General features: G+C 38.8%; 1 protein-coding gene across 1 annotated transcript in view; it reads left to right on the forward strand.

The window, feature by feature from the left end:
* The window catches only part of LOC101471980 (phospholipid-transporting ATPase ID), a 49,107-nt gene that overhangs the window by 21,108 nt on the left and 4,866 nt on the right, over positions 1–23,133 (forward strand). Inside the window, exons 4-27 of the mRNA XM_076891158.1 lie at positions 2,949–3,062; positions 4,121–4,219; positions 9,017–9,078; positions 10,720–10,792; positions 11,150–11,220; positions 11,337–11,419; positions 12,232–12,390; positions 12,473–12,561; positions 13,869–14,059; positions 14,182–14,390; positions 14,574–14,617; positions 15,095–15,260; positions 15,478–15,666; positions 15,798–15,913; positions 16,873–17,037; positions 17,131–17,242; positions 17,331–17,436; positions 17,516–17,651; positions 18,076–18,259; positions 18,421–18,644; positions 19,196–19,279; positions 19,442–19,687; positions 19,787–19,925; positions 22,514–22,644. Of these exons, the coding sequence (XP_076747273.1) occupies positions 2,949–3,062; positions 4,121–4,219; positions 9,017–9,078; positions 10,720–10,792; positions 11,150–11,220; positions 11,337–11,419; positions 12,232–12,390; positions 12,473–12,561; positions 13,869–14,059; positions 14,182–14,390; positions 14,574–14,617; positions 15,095–15,260; positions 15,478–15,666; positions 15,798–15,913; positions 16,873–17,037; positions 17,131–17,242; positions 17,331–17,436; positions 17,516–17,651; positions 18,076–18,259; positions 18,421–18,644; positions 19,196–19,279; positions 19,442–19,687; positions 19,787–19,925; positions 22,514–22,644 (3,192 nt within the window). The remainder of the gene's footprint in view (positions 1–2,948; positions 3,063–4,120; positions 4,220–9,016; positions 9,079–10,719; positions 10,793–11,149; positions 11,221–11,336; positions 11,420–12,231; positions 12,391–12,472; positions 12,562–13,868; positions 14,060–14,181; positions 14,391–14,573; positions 14,618–15,094; positions 15,261–15,477; positions 15,667–15,797; positions 15,914–16,872; positions 17,038–17,130; positions 17,243–17,330; positions 17,437–17,515; positions 17,652–18,075; positions 18,260–18,420; positions 18,645–19,195; positions 19,280–19,441; positions 19,688–19,786; positions 19,926–22,513; positions 22,645–23,133) is intronic.

The following is a 23,133-nucleotide window of genomic DNA, read 5'->3' on the forward strand; positions in this document are numbered from 1 at the left end:
AATGCCACAAACAGGTTGCAAAATGAATCGTTTAATACACTAAAGTTTATAACCATTGAGCAGCTAAGGAATCTGTTTTTACCAGTGATAGAAGCTCGAGCGTTTGTGAGGCAAAGCATTTTTCTATTTTATTTATTTATCTATTTTTCTGTAGAACCTCTGCTTTCAGCCTCAGTCACGTCACTTTTACTGATAAGTAAATTACTGTGTGTATGCTGCTACTTAATCACAGATGACTTGTAATCACATAGACAAAAACATGGTAGGAAACCATTAAGCAGTGAACCATTCACCATGTTTTTGTATATACCACTGCAAACATGTAATTACATTCTTTCCCTTAGTCTGTGTTTTGTCCTGTTTCTGAAAGTTCTTTTCTTTCTTTTCTCTTTCCCATCACCCTCCAACCAGTAGCAGCAGATGGCCCCGCCCCTCCCTGAGCCTGGTTCTGCTGGAGGTTTCTTCCTGTTAAAAGGGAGATTTTTTTTTATCCCGCCGTCACAAAGTCCTTGCTCACAGGGGGTCGTTGGATTGTTAAGGTTTCCTTCTAAATACTGTAGGGACTTTACCTTACATACTGTACATACTAAACCACCTTGAGGTGACTGTTGTTGTGATTTGGCACCATGTAAATCAAGGGTCTCAAACTCAAGCTGTGGGGCCTCTGCTGGCACTGTCATCTCACATGAGGCCACTTTAGTGTTCAAGTAGTACCAATCCCTCAACATGTTTCTGCTCTCTGCTCATATTGCCTTCCTAATATATCATTTTTTGCTTTTTAAAGAACTTATTTTAACGCTGCACTCAGCAACAAACACATCCTCTCTAACAAAAATGTAACTTCAAAGGCCAAATTGCTTTATAGTTCTTCACGTCAATATACGGCCGCAAGTAGGTGACGTGGGCCGAACGTTTGAGACCCCTGATGTAAATAAACCTTAACTGAACTGAATAGTAAGACAACCCAAATTAGTGAATGCTCATATATGTTTTACCTTTATAGAAACGCTTGTGGCTGTTTGCTCAAAGTCTTACCCTTTGGTAATGAGTTAATCTCATCTTCAGTCACTAATTTAATCAATAATTACAAAGTCTGACTGTGCTTAAAGTCAATATAATATTTCACATTGGTTTGCAGATGCTGCTGGACTTGCTGCTTTTTCAGTAAAGATCCAGAGTAACAGGATAATCCATGACAAACATTCTCTGTTGGTGTCGCGACCGTGGTACGATGTGTCACTGAAGTTTGTTGAAATAAGGCAGAGAGGCTTGGCTCATTTTTTTAGTTTGTTGAATAAAACATAGGAAAATGTCTTATTGAGAAGAGTAGACACAGAACTGCATCAGGGATATGAGGTCTCACTCAGAACAAGTGCTTTCTAACTTTATTACTGTTAGATTTGTATTGTTGATTGTCATTTATGCTTAGAAATATTTACTTATATATGCTTAGAGTTTTGTAATTAGTTGTAGATTGGTAGAGGTTTTGATCCTTGATAGTCTGCAAACTTTGTGTGTATTAGACAGCACTTTGGGAGCATGAGAGGTCATACCGTGTCTTATTATTTTATGGTAGGATTAACGTAGTTGCGTCTGTTCTAGTCTAAGTGCTCTTTGTTTAGATGAACTGCAGGACTTCCTCACCGTGTTATCTAGGATGAACCATCTAGGGTGAGGGGGAGGCTACCCTCTTCCTGACCAAGGATGTTTGACCCTTTGATCAGCAGTACACACACACACACACACACACACACACACACACAGGCAAGGTACTCTTTGTGTATGTAGACGTCATATGTTAATGAACTTATGCATATTCATGTAACCTCAATAAAAGGACAGTGATACGGGAGAACGGACGAGAGCTACTGGGGTCAAGCGAAGGAACGGCGTTTGTCTGGTTCTCTCCCGTGCACGAGTACCATGAAGAAGTTTGCCTACTTGTGTCTTGCTTGCAGTGTAATTATATTGTCTTAACGTTCCAGCGAATAGGTTTATGCTACAAACCTATCAATTACTTTCTCAGGCTGATTACAGAGTGCTCTGATTATTAAATTAGTTGGTGTTACTGAGAATCTTTTCAGGAATATTCAAGCTGTACTCTCACTCTCCTTTATGCTACCTGCCTTTGGACCCAAACATAATTTTAGCCATTCAGTTTCCAAATGACCAAAAGCACAGGCAAATATTTCTTAAAAGCCTTAAATGTGATTACCTACCATTTGACTGTCTTATCACCATTTATACTTAGAGCCCAATTTCCATAAAGCAAGCCATTAAGGTTTTATAGATTTATATAAGTGCAGTCCACAGAGTAAGAGCTTCACACAGTGACCGGATGCTTCGGATATAAGGCTTTATTTGTCCAGTAGTTTCCAAGATGTAACTCCTCACAGAAAACGCTTAAACCATGCCATATCTCATTTAATTTGTCCGTCAAGCTCATCTCTTTGTGTACCTCTGTGCCATTTCAAGCACTCGGGCTACACAGATCACTCTGTGGAAATCCCACACTGACCACTTGCATTTGCACTTTGTGTAGACCCCCACATCAGAAGACTTTCAGTCTCATGCGCCCATGCAGCAGAAATGTCATAGCAAGTACGGGGAAGCCCAAGATGCAATTACAAGATCAGTCCACCTAAACTGACCTGATTCACAAAACGCTCTGGCTGTTTAACCATTCGTCCAGAGTTACCCGACACCTCCACCCATCATTCTCCAACTACAACCCTCATTTAAACAGAAGGCTCACCATCAAATTCACAGTAGGGACAGCTAATTTTGTTTCCTAGGTCTATTAATAACTTTAATAACACTTTGCGCTTCCTTAAAAAATGACACAAATACTTTCATTCAACAAACTCCAGAATTTCTCAAAAGTAACTCTGCTGTCAGTTTTATTCTTAAATTTTTGTCACATCTCCTTTTCTTTCTGTCTTTTACAGACAAATGCCATCAAAACCTCCAAGTACAACTTCTTCACCTTCCTACCTCTCAACTTGTTTGAGCAGTTCCAGAGGATTGCTAACGCTTACTTCCTGTTCCTGCTGGTGCTCCAGGTGAGTTTTAAGCAAACCTGTCTCACTGTTAGTTGCCTGACACACTAATTACGGAGTGTGTATGACACTTTAATCTTTAACTTCTCAAAGAAAACAATGAAGGATACATGAATTAAATTGTTCACTAAAGAAGGAAAAGAAAGACAGAAGGAATTAAAAATGCAGAAACCCACATAAGGATCTGACGTCCAAAATAAAACTGAAAGAGGGAATAACACCAAACTCCCAGAGACAGCGTGATGCAAACAAAGGGGAACAGAATAATTACGCAAAGAAACAGGAAACAATCCTCAGCCGCACGAATCAACAGAACCACAGATAACACAAAGACGTGATGTAATGACTTATTCCCGAAAAAGGATTTTGTTCTTAGACTCCAACTCTTCTCCCAGTTTGTCCAAGAAACCAGAAAAATTAACCTCTGAAACAACTTCTTTATGTTTAATCAGTAACTTGATATATGTTCAGTTTTGCTTTTACTGTCAGAATCACTTCCTAAAACATCAAAGGAATCTTAAGGTTTGTCCACGGTTCGCACTGCAGTGATATTTAAGGGTGTGCAGTAATCCAAAAACAGGAAATTGCCTCATTATGTGCTAAACAGTCACGTTGCACGACAGAGTTTAAAGTGACCACTGTACCATAACAAAGGAACTTAGACACTGCAGTTTAAATTGATTAATAACCAACATCTGTTTTTTTCTTAATAAGTGCATCTAATCCACCAAAGTACACAAAACAGAAAATAGCTTTATTTAGATTTCCTATTGAAACAAAATTTCAATGGGAAGCAGATTTTGGCAACTCAAACACTACTCGGCAAACACAACACACATGTATAATTAAACAGAAAAAAATAGCAATAATATTGTTTAATAAAAAGTTGTGTTGACAAAGTAAGATCCTCTTTTCAAGTTTAAAATGGGCATAATGCACACAATCCTTTTTATACACACCTTTCTTTTCATTATGTAAGTAAACATACGCCCATGGCTCTTTACTTTATTCCAACCTGAGTTTAAATAAAGTTTTTCTTCTCTGCGTTTTGTGTTCTTCAGGTGATTCCTCAGATTTCCTCGCTGTCCTGGTTCACCACTGTCGTCCCCCTGATCCTCGTGCTGACGGTCACCGCTGCCAAGGATGCAACTGATGATATTGTGAGCACATTTGAAAATGTCTTCTGCTTTTTTAAGGCTAGATAGCAATGAAAAAACCAACATCTACAACCAAAATAATTCATGTCCTTTATTGTACTATTAGAAAAATTAGAAACTAATAAAAAGGTTACGTTTGTATCCAAATCTTCTAAGTTTGCAATACAGATTTCTCAGTTTACATTTTAAATTCTGCACCCTGCTAAACCTCAAGTACAGATATGTTATCAGTTGTTATTATCCTTCTCATAAACTTAGAATTAATTCATTTCTAACTGTCACAGTTACTTATTGTCAGTAGATTAGACATGCGACCCTCCCTTCTCCAGACAGCTAACAGCGAGTGGCTAAACAAAGACAACAGCTGGTTATAAGCTAACTTTTGGCAGCAAATGCTAGACTGAAGCGTCCTAAAAATCACACTTTCCCTCTGAGTCCAACAAGGTTAGATCCATTTCAAAGAGAGTTTCACTAAAGCCGTCTAACAGCAGCTAGCAGAGGCTGAGCGCAACACTTACCGAAAATAAAGCTTACGAAATCCTCAGCAACTCACCTCACTGTCACTGTCATAAGACAGGAGTGAGCTTCACTGACTCATCCACTCATATTGGACTCCATTCACAAATCTTTACAGCCTCCTCTGGAGTAAATAGACCTGGACACTCGGCATATTGCCAGAGTTGTTTGTTCTACAGCAGCCAAGTAGCTTGAATTAAGAGGGGTAAGAAAACAGAATTCAGTCGACTGCAATCTGCAAAGTTACCGTATCTGTGATGAGATTTGGCACTCTAACTTTTAAGCTTCCAAATGCAAAACAGGCATGTCAGAAGATGCAAACACATCCCCCACGCACCCCAACACCCAAAAGAAGACCATACAACCATCACTATTGGGATTCTCTATTCAGTCAATTTATATAAACATCAAACAGCCCATCTCAAGCTCAATGCCTCTTCAGGTAACAACTTTTATGCAACTGTCTTTTTAATAATAGGATTTTGGATCTGATGTTAACTGTTAGTCACTCATTATGCGTTGCCCCCATGTCAAACTTTAACTAGAATCTCCTTCAGAAACTGAATAATGAGAATCCCACCTCGCTTCACTTCAGACTTTGCATCAATCATTAACAAAAAGAGGACACCTGACATATTGTCATTATACACATATTGTCTACGACTTATTTATCTGTGTTTCACTCGATTTTTTTTTAAACTTGTCCTTTAAAACTGCTGTAGTGGCTGTCTGTCCTACCATAAAATTACCTTTTTCACACTATAATCTACCATCTCTCTAGTGCATAGTCTGTGTGATATTAGATAGTACTGATGTGAGACTAGAGCAAGTAATATTTGGTAAATTTAACATTATTTTGTGGCCTCCACTCTATCCAGGCACTTCTGTTGCCTAAAAGACATACATTCAACAACATGTTGAATAAAGGCAGCAACATAAAGAAGTGAGGAGAGGGAGCTGCCAATGAAGCTGAGAGAAGAGTAGATATGATTATTGTAACTCTACTCTGGACTCCAACTCGCTCACCTCCAACGATTGCAGCTTGTTCAGAATGCTGCGGCTCGTCTCCTAACCGGAACTGGAAAGTTTGCCTCCATTACTCCAGTGGTCTCTGATTTACATTGGCTGCCTATTAAATTTTGTATTGATTTTAAAGTTCTGCAGCTTACTTTCAAATGCCTAAACAACCTTGCGCCTGACTATCTCACCGACCTCCTCAGGCTCTATGCTGCCAGCTGTTATTTACGATCATCTGCTAAATTACTTCTGGCCCAGCCCAGACTAGGCGTGCCTTTGCCTCTGTAGCACCAAACCTCTGCCTGCTACCCTTCGTGCCTCTGACTCCATTCAATCCTTTAAAGCACGCTTGAAAACTCAACCTATTCCAACTTGCTAATTCTCACCGCTCACTAACTGCTGTATCGTTACTCATTTCTCTGGATTATCATGAATTTTCCTATCTCTGCTTACTAATGCCTTTGTTTGTTTCTCTATTTCACTTTGTTTTAATGGCTTACTGTTCAGTGTAATCATTTTACTGTTTATTCAAGTCAAAGTCAAGTCAAAGTTTATATACATAGCACATTTAAAAGACTAGTGTTCATCAAAGTGCTTCACAATGAAACCGCAGCGCGGGCAGAACAAAGAACAAATAGTACAATTATACTTTAAATTGCATTGACATGGCGTAGTGCAGGCCAAATGAAAGTCAAACTAATTTGTTTCAAAAACGTAGTTAAACAAGTGTGTTTTTAAATGGGACGGAGTACGGATTTCGACTGGGAGATTATTCCAGAGTCTAGGGGCAGGGATGGCAAATGCACGGTCACCTCTGGTTTTTAAATGAGACCTTGGTTGCATTAGGAGCAGTTGGCTGGAGGATCTTAGTGCTCTCTTTGGGTTATACGGATCAAGGAGATCAGTTAAGTAGCTAGGGGCCAGGTTAATTAGAGTTTTAAAAGTGAGCAGAAGGATTTTGAAATCAAGTGATATTTGACGGGAAGGTTAGCGAGGACAGGAGTGATCTGCTCATGCCTTCTAGTGCCAGTTAAGAGGCGTGCTGCCACATTCTCATAGCCAACTCATTTTCATTATTTCAGCTTCCTTCAGCTGTCTGCACTCAAGCCAGTCTTTTAATCAAGAGATTGGACGCATGTCCAAACTGTTGCTCAATTGAATATTTCTTCAGACATTTTTGCGAAAATTTCAGCCAATTCCGTCATCTGGGAGTTAAAACTGATTAAGAAATAACTTCCCCTCTCTCTACGTCTACTCTACAAATGGCAATGACAGTTTACCAGTCAGGTAAACAATGACAGCACATTTCATTAAACAAAACCCAATGTGCTTAACACAAATGACCGAAAGCTGCAAGTTCAAAAGGGATACGGCTTTTTATTTAATTGTCAGAATGTTTCCTTATTCTTTTATCAATTTGTGAGAAGCAAACCAGAAAAAAAAGCACTTGTAAAACAATGATTTCAGCAGTTAAGGTCAACCAGACAAATGTGCATGTGTGCCGGTGTTTGCATGTGAGTGGAAAAGGACTTAATGCCAAACCATTAAGACTGGCTCAAGGAAGAGAAACAGAAGTCTTTTTGTTAAGCAGCAGAGATCCTGACTGGTAAACGTCTGCTACTTTCACAGGGTCACTTGGTTCAGGGTTAATTTGATCTCAGCATTCCAGGTGTGACCAAGTGTGGTGAGGTAGATGACCTTGCAAAAGCAAACTATGGCTGGTGTTTGGAATGCAGTTGTAAAAGGAGAGTTTTACAAGTTAGTTTCAAGTCAGCTGCAGAGATTTCAAACTTTGTAATAATGAATTTAAAGTAATGCTACATCCCAATAGTGAGTAATTATTGCTCGATCTTCCTGCTTTATACTGGTGAGAGTATATATCATACTTACTATTGTTTGAGTACTTGCGATTGTTTTATTGTACTTTTTATATTTTACATTTATATTTATTATTGAATCTTGCACCAAGGAAGTGGCACTCCAATTTCGTTGTACTGTGTACAATGACAATAAAGGCTATTCTATTAAATCACTTAAATTGCCATTAAATTTTTCACAAAAGGAAAAGACCCAACAGAATGACTCTTGAGGGAGACGTGTTCAAATAATCCAAGCAGAGGAGGGAAAACTGATATACAGACAAATCAAAGGGACAAAGGCATGTAAATGAACAATAAAAGTAACTAAACACAAGACAAACTAATTAAAGGTAGGGCAAACACTTACAAATGCAGATAAAAAAGCTAAAGATAGGAAGCAAGATAATCAAAACATTAGGAAAAAATATCAGACAACGGCAGAAAGTACAGGAACTCAATATAACACAAGAAATTGTTCAAAAAAATGAGATAATTGGAGATGAGAGAATTCACATATGAGTTGTTGCTAGAAAACTAATTGTTGGTTTTAGAAATTACTTACATTAAAACAATTAATTGCAGGTTTTTTTTCTGTTTAAAAAATACTGTCATAAATTCAACTGATCAACAGCCATCAGCAATTGCCAGAGAATTGACAACAGAAGTTAACAGTTTTGGATAACCACTATCTTGATGTGATCTCTTCACAAAGAATTAGAATAAAAAGGTCGGGTGATAACAAGGTGGAATGTAAAAGGTGAAAAAAAATAAGACTTTGACTTCCCAGAAAGCAGAACATAAAATCCAGACAGAACCTCTTCAGGTTGTAACACAGAAAGAACAAGTTCAACATTAACTTTATTTTATTGTGGCTGTAACCTTCATTTTCTCTTCAACAGCCTGATCAGCATCTCTTTAATGTGTTGCCGTACAGATGAGTTTCTGCTCTGTGCAAAGCTTCACTGAGTTTGCCATATCTGAGCTGGGCCTTATTCATATTTGAAACAAGTAGTAACAGTAAATGTTTCCAATCAATAAACCACATTTAACCCTTTTGTAATCTGAATATAATTTCAGAAGGGAAGCCACCCTTCAGTTTTAGCTCAGTAGCAGACTCTCTGTCTCACATACAGAAATAAATAGTAAGTCTATGAGACGAGACAAAGAAGTGTCATCATGGAGGGAAGTAGACGTTTGCCTAAGAGTCTGAGGTTTAACTCAGCTAAAACCCTCTTCATTTTGTACAGTCACTGCATTATCATCTCTTCTCGCATACTCTGTTAGTTGGTGACTGATACCTTTAAAGAGAAATTTGGTCATAAAAAAAACAACAACAAATCAGTGAACTCAGTTTGAGTTTCCTGTGACCTTTTCTGACTCAGTCCTGTCATTTTGTTCTGTTTCCCAGAATCGCCACAGGAGCGACAATCGAGTTAACAACCGAAAAGTCCAAGTCCTTATTGATAGAAAGTAAGTTTGTGTGTGTTTGTGTGGGTGGGTGGGTGCTATGAATCATATCCTCATGCACGGATTCAAAGTATTTGATGTTTCAGCTCTGAAGGTGGAATGTCACTTATGTGCCTGTGAGATCCCAAATAGAGCATAGCTCACATATTTGAAATAGTAGACGTAAGAGCAACAACAAAACAAGTGCTGCCCACCATCCTGCAGCTGCTTCCTGTGGCTATATTGGAGCGCAAAAAGGAAAATACAGGTTCAAAAATATCCACTGCGCTTGGCTATTATCAGAACAATTAAACATTATACATCAAGTGAGGTTCTAATTGTTTTAAGGTCTCAAAATTGCCATATGGGATGTTATCACAAGGCCTGTATACCATGATGTGATGATGTTATAATCAAATAAGAGATAAAGCCCCCATTTGTATTTTTACTTAGGAAAGGTGTGGTGGATAAAAATATTTTAACTTATATGTCTTCATTTCCTCCTGGCTGCCTTGCTCACTGTTTAGTCCACAAGCAGCTGCAGGAAAAAGTTTACTTCCTGCTGACACAAGGCCGCCTTCTGTTAAATACGCAAAATAAAGATCACTTCATTTTTAGGACTGGAGTAAATAGTTTATTTCACTAAAGCATATGTCCCGTTCATTATTCTGTGTTTAGTCACTGGGGAAGCAGCTGTGCTACTGAGATTCAGAAACAAACTCATACCACAGTACCTGTATTTATTGTGTTTTACATTCTGTTCTGTTTTTCCATTTAGATTTACTCTCCTATATTTTGTGTACTTTTTTTCTGTTTAATTAGAAATTATCAGTAAATTACTGAGTGATTTTTTTCTTGTCATATTTTATTGTAATTTCCTAAGCTCCATTTTCTTATAAGTTGTGTTTAATATTTGCTCCTGTACTTCAGTTTTTTGCAACTTTGAGGAAAAATGAAGTATATCCTATCAGAAAAAGGAAAATGCTGAATACTATTAAAAAGAACTGATTACAGGGTTGTAATAATCATTTTATTAATACAATAAATAGTAATAATGGTTTAAAAAATTCAATAGTGCCATTAGTATCCAAGAAACCTTTTCAATACATAAATCCCAGCAACAGTAGCCTCAAGGTGCTTTTTATTGTAAGGTAAAGACCTACAGTAATACAGAAAACACAGAAAACCCTGATAACAAAAATATTGTACTGTCTATATAATGATAACAAAAAAATACATGAAAATTATTTACAATCTTTGAAAAACTGATGTGAAAATTATTCCTTTACATTGTTTTGACATGTTAAAGATTACTGCAAATATTAAGAAAACTTACAAACTAGAAAGAGATCATCCTAAAAATATGTCAGCTGTGGGAATCTGAAACACCAATATGAGCAGAAACATGTAATGGGAAACTTGGCAAAGCATCCAGTTCCAGCCAACTATTAAAAACTCTGGCTATTATTGGCAGATAAATACACAGAGAGATAATACAGGACACTGGCAGGAACATCCAGCAAAAGGAAAATGACTAATATTAGGATGACCTTGGTGTTCAGTGGTTATTTGTGAGCCCTCAGAGCATTTGTTTCCTGACCATCTTCAAAGAAAAGGGAAAGTGATACTGTGCACACACACTTACCAACCTCTCCCTGTTCTCAGGCTACGGAGTGAGAAATGGATGAATGTGCAAGTGGGAGACATCATCAAACTAGAAAACAACCAGTTTGTTACAGTAAGTAGAGCATCAGAGGGTGGAAGTACTTCTTATTTGTTCGTTTTTCTCTTCCCCAACACATAGAATATAAACTGTACTTCATTGTGTTACAGTTTATTGTTGACTTCCTCTGGATGTTTTATTTTGTTCTTGTGGGTTGACTCGGTGAACTTTTAGCATGTCTGTTCAAAGGAACAGACTCATAACCAAATTAGGTTTAGGGGAAGTTTTTCATATTGTAATTTTGACGTTTTCTAAAAGACAAAAGAACAATCAGAGATGTCAGTAAACCTAACGTAAGTTTTTAGTTGAGTAATAAAATCCTGTCATTGATCACATACATTTTTACCATTCATAAATTCTTTGTGATTTCAGGCAGACCTCTTGTTGCTCTCCAGCAGTGAACCACTCAACCTTGTGTACATTGAGACTGCAGAACTCGATGGGTTCGTCTATTTTTCCTCCTTTTTCACATCTAACCACATCCTTCTGTTTTCACTTCCGCTTTATGCAGCCGTCTTCTTTCTTCCTCTTTTTAACTTTCTCGGCTTCTCTTCCTCAGAGAAACTAACCTGAAGGTGAGACAGGCCCTCCCAGTGACGGGAGACCTGGGGGATGATATTGAAAAACTGGCAGATTTTAACGGTGAGACTGTAAACACACACACACACACACACACACACACACACACACACACACACACACACACACACACACACACAATTTTTTCAGTGTAATGCACTTTGATGTTAAATGTAAATGTGCTATATAAATAAAAATGACTTACCCTGTTAAGGTTATTCCTCACAGTATACATAGAAGGTTTTATTTATATAATAAATAAATGGCAACCTACCCAACGCAATACTCAACGTAAGACATAATAAATAAGTTAAACTTCATTCACAGTTTCTGTAAAGAAATCTGGAAATGTTGTTTATTGTTTATGGCCTCCTTGTAGTTTTACATGTTTTGACTACACAAAATACATGTTTATGAATGTAGTCAATGCCACTCTTTCCATTAATGCTTATTAACGCTGGTAATTTTCTAAACCAGTTATGCCCAAAACAATAGACAGAGAAAAAATTAAATAAAGCCGAGGCATGTAACGGTTACTATTACAGTTATAGTTATTCTACACTGTTTCTTTATTCTCATCAAGGTTTTATCTTGAACTCGTCTTATATAGTAAAAAAGCGCTAAAATTAAGCAAGTGCCAGAAATAAAGCAACGATCAGCAGATGAAAGTGAATAAGTGAAAACGCAAAGAAAGAAAAAGTTCATGTTAGGCTCACGTATTTTCTAACCCATGTTTTTTTTTTTTTAACCTTCATTTAACTTTAATTCATCTGAAGACAATTTGTGAACATTATGGAGGTATTTTGATTTTTCAAATTGGTAGATGTCATACTCTTTCTAAATCTAAACCTGGCCGTGTCTTTCCTTTCCTCAAGGTGAGGTCCGCTGTGAACCCCCCAACAACCGCCTCGACCGCTTCACAGGAGTGCTGAGCTTCGCAGGTCAGAAATATTCACTTGACAATGAGAAAATCCTGCTGCGAGGCTGCACCCTGAGGAACACTGAGTGGTGCTTTGGACTGGTGCTATTTGGAGGTCAGACACACATTAATAGGGAACTACTGTAGTGGGAATTATGAAACTTGTGACTTCAGATCATTCTGTTTCTCTTTTGCAGGTCCAGAAACAAAGCTGATGCAAAACTGTGGGAAGAGCACGTTCAAGAGGACCAGTATAGACCGTCTAATGAATATCTTAGTCCTCTTTGTGAGTGCATTTGTTTTATCACATCTCAGGGTCATCAATAATTTATTGTTTTTTTAATGAGATTTGTGAAGAAATGAGCTGACTGCTGCTGAGGTACTGAAGTTTAAGTTTACAGTTAAATCAGTTCATTACACTATTTCCCTTCTGCTAATGCACCACAATTTTTTTTTTATTGGACATTCTCCTCACCAACACTAACGATTTATTTAAAATCAAAAGATCTGATGCAGTAGAGCAGCGCGAACAGGAGAAAGCAAGAAAATTGTGATGTATCCGAAACCGTAAAGGGGATGCATGCATAGTTTGCTAAAGCTTCAAGATGCAATGGAGTAGCTACTACCACAGCAAAGGAAGACAAAGCCATTAATTTAGTTGGATAAATCAGTACCACTCATTCTTAAAAATGTAAAACTTTTAAACCAAACTTTAAACTACAGTCTGCCCTTTTTTTAACCGCATAATTAAATTACATTAAGTACTACAATTTGCCTTGTGGAATCAATAAAGCATCCATAAATGTATTTATTTCTGTACATGGTTGTATGAAATGTTCCCTTTATTTGTGCAAAATATGCATGAAATAACTTTAACCTCTTAAACAAGATCACCCCATTTTTTTTATTTTGAAGTCGGTCAGTTTAAATTGGTAATCTTTCCCACAAACACTGATGCTCCACATGCTTAATTAGTCAAATGCTTCTTTAAACAACAGAACAGTTTTCATCTGTGCTGAGGTAGTTCGATAATTATAAACTTATTAAATGGAAACAAATGAGCTTTTCTTTAAAAAATTTATAATGGTATTTCAAAGTAACTCCAAACTTTTGATTAAAATAAAAAATGATCATGTTTTTGGTAGTTTATCATTACCGGCAATGAGAGATGGTTATACATCTATATACAAGCTTGTATGCGCAACGTCACATGATGAGGTCGAGGAAGATCCCGTAGTGGTTTCCCCCTGAACCCGTGGTGATGGTACTGACCCACATCTTTTTTTCACACCATGGCTCATGTGACAACTCACATGATCAATAGTGGGTCAACGACCCTCAGGACGACCTCCACTAGGGTCATAGAGTACCTGGGACTCTGCACCATTTGTTTTTAGATCTGAAACTCCTCTCAGATGACATCATCACAAACTCACACGTCTTTTTATTTCAAGCTTAAGCAGATCATGGTTGTCTCTGTTTTGGATCTACGACATTTGTGTTTCTGAGTTGTAGCTGAAGTTTATACACCAACACAGGTTTTTTTTGTATTCCTAAATGACAAAATAAAGCCTCTTTCTACTCTTTCTGCAGATTTTTGGTTTCCTAGCCTTCATGTGCTCTGTCCTGGCGATAGGAAACTACATCTGGGAAAGAAATGAGGGCTCACAGTTTACTGTCTTCCTGCCAAGGCTGGAGGATGATCCTGCTTTCTCATCCTTCCTCACATTCTGGTCCTACGTCATCATCCTCAACACTGTGGTGCCCATCTCTCTCTATGTGAGGTAATAAGTGTGAAATGATGCTTTTATTACCTTGTGTTACTTTTTTACAATGAATTTAACAAAATGAATGCAAAAAAACGCATATATGACTACACGTGCCTCTTTTCAATATCTGCTTGAAGTGTGGAGATCATTCGTCTGGGGAACAGCTTCTACATCGACTGGGACAGGAAAATGTACTATGCCCGCAATGACACCCCTGCTGAGGCTCGTACCACCACTCTGAACGAAGAGCTCGGCCAAATCAAATACGTCTTCAGTGACAAAACTGGAACACTCACCCAGAATATCATGATCTTCAACAAGTGCACTATTAATGGCAAATGCTATGGTAAGAGTTTTAGTCATGAAGCTGAAACAAGAAGACTTTCTAAAAATGCATTTTTGGATTCCTTATTCAGAGAAGTTGGATGGTTTTTCACGCACACAAAGGTTTACGTCAGCTGATGCTTTGTTCAATACATTCTCTTCATGTATAATAAAGTTTGATTAAAAATGTTATTCTGCTCTGCAGGAGATGTTTATGACTACACAGGCCAAAGACTAGAAATGAATGAGGTGAGTTTACATATGCAGATTTAAAAATTAAATAAATAAAAAATAGTTTACTGGTCCATATGACTGACTGACAGATGGCGTCTCCAATGCAGTGGTAAAGTTTGGTTTCCCTGAAATAGAATTTTTGGATAGGTTTAAGGAAGGTAGTTAAGAGAAACATTGGACAGAATTCCTGGTCCCTGGTATGTTGAACAGTTTTCCTTTTAGACTGCTGCTCCTTTACTTTCTGTGATTTCTATATTTAGACAGTTAAACAACTTTAGTTCTTTACCAGGTTTACAGTGATTTCACAGGATTATATTATTAAATTAGTTAAAGTTTCTGACATATTTTAGTGTTCTTATAACAGACTCAGTGTGCACTCCTCTCACCTCTCCTCATCAGCCTAAGCAGGTCCAGTTACATTTCTTTCCCTCTCTGCTTTATCCTTCTTTCTTTCTTACTTCTTTTTTTCTTGTTGTACATTTACTCCTGCAGTATACAGACACAGTAGACTTCTCCTTCAATCCGTTAGCCGACTCTCGGTTCGTCTTCCACGACCATTCTCTGGTGGAGGCGGTGAAGCTGGAGAACACGGAGGTCCACGCCTTCTTCAGGCTGCTGGCTCTCTGCCACACTGTCATGGCCGAGGAGAAGAAAGAAGGTGAGGACGGTACAGATGTTTCAGTGAGCAGTTAAAAGGCAGTATGTGTGTTTTCCAGTCCTTTTTTTATTCAGCAGTTTATTGTAGAGGTCCTCCAATGAAAGAAGCTCTGGCTTGAAACTGATCAACGTGAAAGCATTTTTTGCTGCAGCTAGAATTATGAACTTTAATAAATAATCATATTTGCCCTGCTAAATATAAACTTTTTGTTCTCCAGGAGAGCTTTTCTACCAGGCCCAGTCGCCAGATGAGGGGGCTCTGGTGACCGCAGCCAGAAACTTTGGATTTGTCTTCCGCTCACGAACACCAGACAGTATTTCCATCGTGGAAATGGGAAAGCAATGCAACTATGAACTCCTGGCCATCCTGGATTTCAACAATGTCCGCAAGAGGATGTCAGTCATAGGTATATACATACTATATATGTATCTATATATCTGTATATGCTTTCCTATTTAGCTCTCATACAGACTGCTCTTTTTTCCACTGCAATTTGAAACATTGTTTGTTTTCATGTATGTACATTTTTGTATGCAGTGAGGAGTCCAGAGGGCAAGCTGTCTCTTTACTGCAAAGGTGCCGACACAATCATCTACGAAAGGCTGCACCAGTCCTGCAGCAAGCTGATGGATGTCACGACAGAGCATCTTAATGTTAGTATTATTTCTGTGTGTGTGTTCAAAGAGAGATATTTGACTCTGCTAGGCTATGTCAACTGCATTTGTACGTAGTTCATCCCTACATGCATTTGGATTTGGGATGAACTTGCTTCCCCGGAGCAACAAATTATTGAATTTATATACAAGTATCTCTGATAATCATGATGAAAAACCTTAATTTGTATAATACTTTGCACTGTCCAAAATGTCTGAGCGAGTGCAAAGATAACCAGGTTCAATCTCCACTAATGACCCAAATTTGAGGCCGTACTGACAGAATAAAGAGACATAACATAATAGATGTTTTTAAGTTCATTTTAAAGCAGCAGTTCAAACTAGTGGATTGTTAAGTGGAGTTGAGTACACATTAATTCTTGAGCAATATAAGGCTGTAAAGGTAACAGGCACAACCTCTCACATAATACTTTAAGTAAAGTGCTGTAAGTATAGCACTATTTTTAAACAAACGTGTCGGTACGTTCTTTGTCTTACTGACAGGAAAGGAAATAAAAGATTTAAATTCATGCTTTATGGAAGGAGTTTGTTTGTGTGGGTTTGATATAAGATAAATTGCAGTTCTCATAGTCATCATAAATGGGGATAGATATCCACCACAGCTTCATTTGACTTTATTTGCCTTGTTTTAAATATTTGTGTTTGGACAACAGCAGAGCTGTAGCGCAGGTACGTCAGAAAAAGCTGCCATGTTCAAAGTGCCTTTCTTTATTCCTCCTTCTTCTACGTCTGTTCTTTTAGGGAAGTTTTGGGAAAGTTCTGATTAATTTCTCGCTGTCATTTTTGCTCCTCTAATCTTGAACTGAGCAAGAGTTTGACTTTTGTTTATATGTGCAAATGCCTTGAGCTTGTGTGTGCGTTTGTGTATTAGTGTGTGTGTGTACCTTCTAGTATCCAGCGTTCATCCATATAAGTATACGCATGTGGAATTTCTGCAGGAATTTGCAGGGGATGGGCTGCGGACTCTTGCTCTTGCTTACAAGGATCTGGATGAGGAGTACTTTAACCAGTGGATACAGCGCCACCATGAGGCCAACACTGCACTGGAGGATAGAGAGGGCAAACTGGACCAGTTGTATGAGGAGATAGAGAAGGATCTCCTGGTAAGACGATAAAGGCAGCTCATACTGTAAAAACATAACTGTGTGGTAAAATGAACAGCATTCTGATTATGTGTGTGTTCTGTGTGTGTTCAGCTGCTTGGAGCAACAGCCATAGAGGACAAGTTGCAAGATGGAGTACCTCAGACTATCGAGCAGCTGTCTAAGGCTGACATCAAAATCTGGGTTTTGACCGGTGACAAGCAAGGTACATAACTTTGAATAAGATGAAAGTTAATGCGTATGGGGAACAGACTCCAGTCCACACACGGTGATGTTGATTGTCTGTGTTGCAGAAACCGCAGAGAACATTGGTTACTCATGCAACTTGCTACGGGAAGAGATGAATGATGTCTTCATCATCTCGGGCAACTCACTTGAGGATGTCCAGCAGGAACTGAGGTCAGAGGAAATCTTAGACTAAACATGTTTTACTATCTCATTATGACAGGTTTTCATATACTGTTGATTTTTTTTCTAGAAATGCCCGAACCTCCATGAAGCCAGATGCAGCTGAGAATTCAGAGTTTTTACCCGAAATGGATAAAGGTGTGAAAGTGGTCACAGATGAGGTGGTGAATGGGGAGTACGGCCTGGTCATCAATGGACATAGTTTGGTACATACATACATACAATTTCAGTTTATGTGCATGCTGTCACTCTCAAACTTTAAAAGATGTGCTTACTTTGTAACTGGCGAGTTGCTGCCATATGCAAATGCTGTCCTCAGTTTCTTACTTAGAGCCTAATTTTTTATTGAGTATGAAAGATGTGTTTATTTGATGAAACAAGCTCTTCTGGAAGTCCAATAAAATAAAAGTACTGTAGCTACGGTGGGGAACTTTTTTTTTCTATCCATGAAACTTTATTTTGAAAGACATTATGATTTAAAATCATCAAACAGCGATGCAAAAAAAGCCTGACCTTTTTCTTGTGCTCATGTTCCAGTCTTTGTTAACAGTCATGGCTCTGTCAGTCACACGTTTTTTATTGCCTGTCTTCTTCTAAGCTCACCTTTTTCTTACCCCCTCTGTCCCTCAGGCATACGCTTTGGAGCACAGCCTGGAGCTGGAGTTCCTAAGGACGGCATGCATGTGCAAAGCAGTGATCTGCTGCAGGGTGACTCCTCTGCAGAAGGCTCAGGTGGTCGAGCTGGTCAAGAAGTACAAGAAGGCAGTCACACTGGCAATTGGGGATGGAGCCAATGATGTCAGCATGATCAAAGGTAGCAGAAGAAACTCAAACTGCTTCATATGAACCTCCTGTTTGTTCTCCAATGCTTTCCCAAGTTTATTTATATATATATATATATATATATATATATATATATATATATATAAATTAATTAATTAGTCTTTCTTCATTCTCATTTTTTTCCCCACACAGCGGCTCATATAGGTGTGGGCATCTCAGGCCAGGAGGGCATGCAGGCTGTGCTGTCCAGCGATTACTCCTTTGCCCAGTTCCGTTTCCTGCAGCGCCTCCTGCTGGTGCACGGCCGTTGGTCCTACCTGCGCATGTGCAAGTTCTTGCGCTACTTCTTCTACAAAAACTTCACCTTCACCTTCGTCCATTTCTGGTTTGCCTTCTTCTGTGGTTTCTCTGCGCAGGTGAGAGACGAGTAGTTACAAAATTATGATCGAGCCATTGCAGAAATGCCTTTAACCTGCATTTTCCTTGTAGTCAAGTTAGACTAAACATAATATGACATTCAATCTGTAAATAATTATATATAAACACTCACTTCATTGTGTGTCATGAAAAGGCAGAACAAACCAGTTAGAGAAGTCATAGTGAGATCTGAATTTTAGTATGTAAATGAGAATGGAAGGGGTAGAAAAACCCCCAAACTGTACTAAAACTCTGAACAGCAGACATATTATTAACGATTTGTCTTTATACAGTAATTTTAAAAAATGAGACATGAAGCAGAATAACACCAGTTACACCAGAGCCTAGGTACGGTCAGTGTAAATAAGAAAAATACCAAATTATTTTGAAAGGAAAATAAGAGATACAAAAAATAACATCAGTTTACAAATTTCAAATACGATGCTGCACATTTTGAATGATAATGTGAAGTCTGTTAATGTACTTCATTTCAATTGAGTCCAAAATTGAAGAAGTTGGTTAAAGGTCCACTTCTGTTTTTGCTTTTCAGACTGTGTATGATGAGTGGTTTATAACGCTCTACAATCTGATGTACACAGCACTACCTGTACTGGGAATGAGTCTATTTGATCAGGTAATGGGATCATCTGTATGCATGAAAATATCATGGCCATAAATCTGAGCTCAAATTAATTCCTTCCCGCCAAAAAAAAAAGAAAGAAAAAGAAAACCCCCGAAAACAAACCCAAACCAACTAAAAAAGGATCTAATGTCTTTGTCTCCCCCTGCTGGTTAGGATGTGAATGATGTGTGGAGTTTCCAGCATCCTCAGCTCTATGTTCCAGGTCAACTCAACCTGTACTTCAGCAAGAAGTCCTTCTTCAAATGCGCCCTCCACAGCTGCTACAGCTCCTTGGTGCTCTTTTTTATCCCCTATGCTGCTATGTATGACACAGTGAGGGATGATGGGAAGGACATCGCTGACTACCAGTCCTTCGCCCTCCTCACTCAGACATGTCTGCTGTTTGCCGTCAGCATCCAGGTATCCAGAAACCTTTCTTTTGCATAATTTTTCAAATGTTTATTTGTTTATTATAAAACGTATATAACTATAGAACCTGCTGGCTGTCTTTGCCCATAGCTGGGGTTTGAGATGTCCTACTGGACGGCAGTTAACACGTTCTTCGTGTTGGGAAGCCTGGCGATGTACTTTGCTGTCACATTCACCATGTACAGTAACGGCATGTTCACCATATTGCCATCAGCCTTCCCTTTCATAGGTGAGTGACAAACTTGCCATCTCTGACAGCTTTGAGTATCCAATCCATAAATGTAACGATGTGTTTTTTTTGACTGCATGTCTGCTCCGGCTGCTCACTCTTTTATATGAGGCTAAAGTTAATCTCAAGTAATTCAAATAAGACTAACAGTGTTTGAATTGTGTTTGGTATCTTTGCAGAACGTCTGCTTTATGAGGTCACGTGGTAGTGGCTTTCAACATGTTTGTTTTTCTCACTAAATTGATCTACATTGTCTTGGAAAGTTGTAAAATTTGGGATAAATACTTCTTTTTTTCCCCGCTTATTCTCTATATACAAAATCAACATTCAATTTTTCTTAAATTGAAACAGTTCTGTTTTAATACTTTAAAATGTTGAAACATTACTTTTTTTTTACATAAAATCTCCTTCTTGATTTAAAGGCCTTTCTTTTTAGGCTACCACAATGTGCAACAATATTTGACAGTCTGAGTGTCTTTAGACTGGGAAAAGCTGAGACACCGTTTAAAGTAACACACAATCCTCTAACGCTGGGCATGCACTGTGCCATTTCTGGCCCATTTTGAGCCGATTTTTCAGTCGTGCGACCGTTTTGGTGATTGGCCCGAGTTTCGCCTTCATCATGTGTCGTGCATCGTGTAGTATACGTGGGGTAACGAGAAGTGATTAACACCTCACGACCAGCTCCCGATCATCAGTCGTTTGGTCGTAAGAAAATCCAACCTGTTTGAAATCCTGTCTGCCGCCGTGAGGGTGTCACCGCAGCCTCTCACACTGCGCACACGCAAACACAGAAATGAAAGTGAAAAGACGGCGCAGCACGGCAGTGCGGCGTGTGATCTGGACACAAGCGATGAAAGCACAACTTGTAGAACTTTGGCAAGCTCATCTGAGCTATTTCGATGTGGCCTCACAAAATTATCACGACCGCAACAACCATGAAAATAGTTGGATGGACAATGCTGCTCAATCACAGCTGCCCGATTAATGTTTTTCATTAGCAATTTAGCAGAGTTGATGGTGGTGGTGTGCGTGTCTGTGTGAGTGAAAGACAGAGAGCAAGAGGCAGATTTTGTGTTATAACCTTCATTTTATGGACGCACAGTGTGAGCACTCAGGTCGCATCAGAGCATCGGGCTGTATAGTGGGAGACCCTGCATCGTGACCTACGAACTTCTAACCCCTGCGAGTCAATCGTACAGTTTGAGCTGAATAACGCGACTGAAAAAAATCGCACAGTGCATGCCCAGCTTAAGAGCTTTCACTGCTTCACCCTGGTGTTTTACAGTAGATACCTCTATATATAAGGCTGGAGCCCACCAAAACAACTCCCTGATAACGACTGTGTGATGACTATTCTTCCCGTCCCATGAAGGCCACCTGGGTTGGCTGGCAGACTGTTTACTTAGCCTGATAGTGCGAAGGACACTGTCTCCGCTGAACTCTGGACACACACACACACACACACTTACACTGACAAGCACTCACTCATCCCCCTCCCTTTCCAACGCCTTCGATGCTTGTGCCCTACCGGGGAAGATAGCAGTCAACTGGACCAGCGCAGATGCTGCAGGACCGGATGCGCTGTCTACGCCAGCTCTCTCTTACCCTTTACCCGCCCCTGTTGCTTGTCTCGTGTTTCTATGGTGTATTGATAGTCATGTGCTTTTGTGCTGAGGTGTTTTTTCTGTTATCAAACTGTTCTCCCACCAGGAGCTCAGTCTGAGTGGAGTTTTTTTTTTCTCCTCCTCTTACCTCATGTAGTGTATTTTCGTTGTTTTTTCCTATCAGCCTACCTTTCTGACATGTCTCCCCAATGTGATGTTTGTGTAAAGTTGGTCAGAAGGTTCCTTTGTGAGTGCGCATGCGCCATTAGCGTGCTGCCTGCTGTAACCCCTAATTTCCCTCGGGATGAATAAAGTATTCTGATTCTGATTCTGATACTGAGGTGTCAGTATTTAAGGAGGTCTGAAATGACAAGGCAATGGAGCCTTTTTGGGTCACAATGATCTGTGGCGACCTGGCTTGTTGTCTAGGAAAAATAATTTTAAGACTATTTAAAATGATTTTAATAACAAGATATTTATAAGAGATAATTAAAAAACCTCTTTGGGGGGAAAGGATAAATTTGAGAACAGAGATACTGCACTCTAACACATCACCTGTAATACAATCTCTTAAAATGAGTATTTCGATGTGAGGACAGCCTGGTCTTACTAAATGTTCACGTGTGTCTAAACATTTAAAATGATATTTACCCCAAGTTATTTTCTTTTTGTTTTGATTATTTTGCCTCAACATGAACATTTGTAACCTTTAGTAAAGTGGAGCTATTACACCTATTACCTTTTTTTATTTGTGGACTCCACGAATACTAATTATCCTTTCTAATGACTCATCTGTTGTTAGGAGAATAATCCAATATTCTTCATGTTTTCATTGCTCTGAGGGTTAACAGGTTAATTTGATATCCATAAAATAGAACAGAATTCATATATAGGGATAAAAGTCTGGGCCAGGAGTACTGTAAATAAAAACTCTTCACACCTGTAATAATACAAACCTTATGTATGTGTGTGTTTATTCAGGAACAGCACGAAACTCCCTGAACCAGCCCAACGTTTGGCTGACGATCTTCCTCACTTCCATCCTGTGTGTCCTTCCTGTCATTACCAACCGTTTCCTGATGATTCAGCTCTGCCCCACCATCAATGATAAGGTAGCAGAGGAGATGCAGCTCTACCTGCTGTGCTTGACTATCATGGGAAACTCACACCTCCATTTTTTTAGGTGTTAGACTTTTTAAGAATCTGCCGGGAAGCTGGTTTAGGGCAGTGAGACGCTTCCTCCTCTCAGTGTGACTTTCGGTTTCTGAGGAAATCATCTTCAGTGTCCTTTTTAAACTATTGCTAATAAACAAGTGTCAAAAAACAGGGAAAAGGTCATTTTACAGTAACGTTTTACTCACAACAAAGTAATCTAGAAACATGGCATAGAAAACTACTCGAAACTAATTCATCGTACTTCAACAGCTAACTTGCCAAAAACAAGTACAGGTTAAAAAGCAGAGCTTATTGAGAATCAAGGGTCAGTGAGTTGAATTGCAGTTTGAGGGTGCAACCTGAATTCTGTGTACCTGAGATACAAGATAGACAAACAAGACGTGATTCATCCTTTAACTAGTTTATTTGGATAGATGTGTTTACTC

Source organism: Maylandia zebra, linkage group LG12 (assembly GCF_041146795.1).
Source record: "Maylandia zebra isolate NMK-2024a linkage group LG12, Mzebra_GT3a, whole genome shotgun sequence".
NCBI lineage: Eukaryota > Metazoa > Chordata > Actinopteri > Cichliformes > Cichlidae > Maylandia > Maylandia zebra.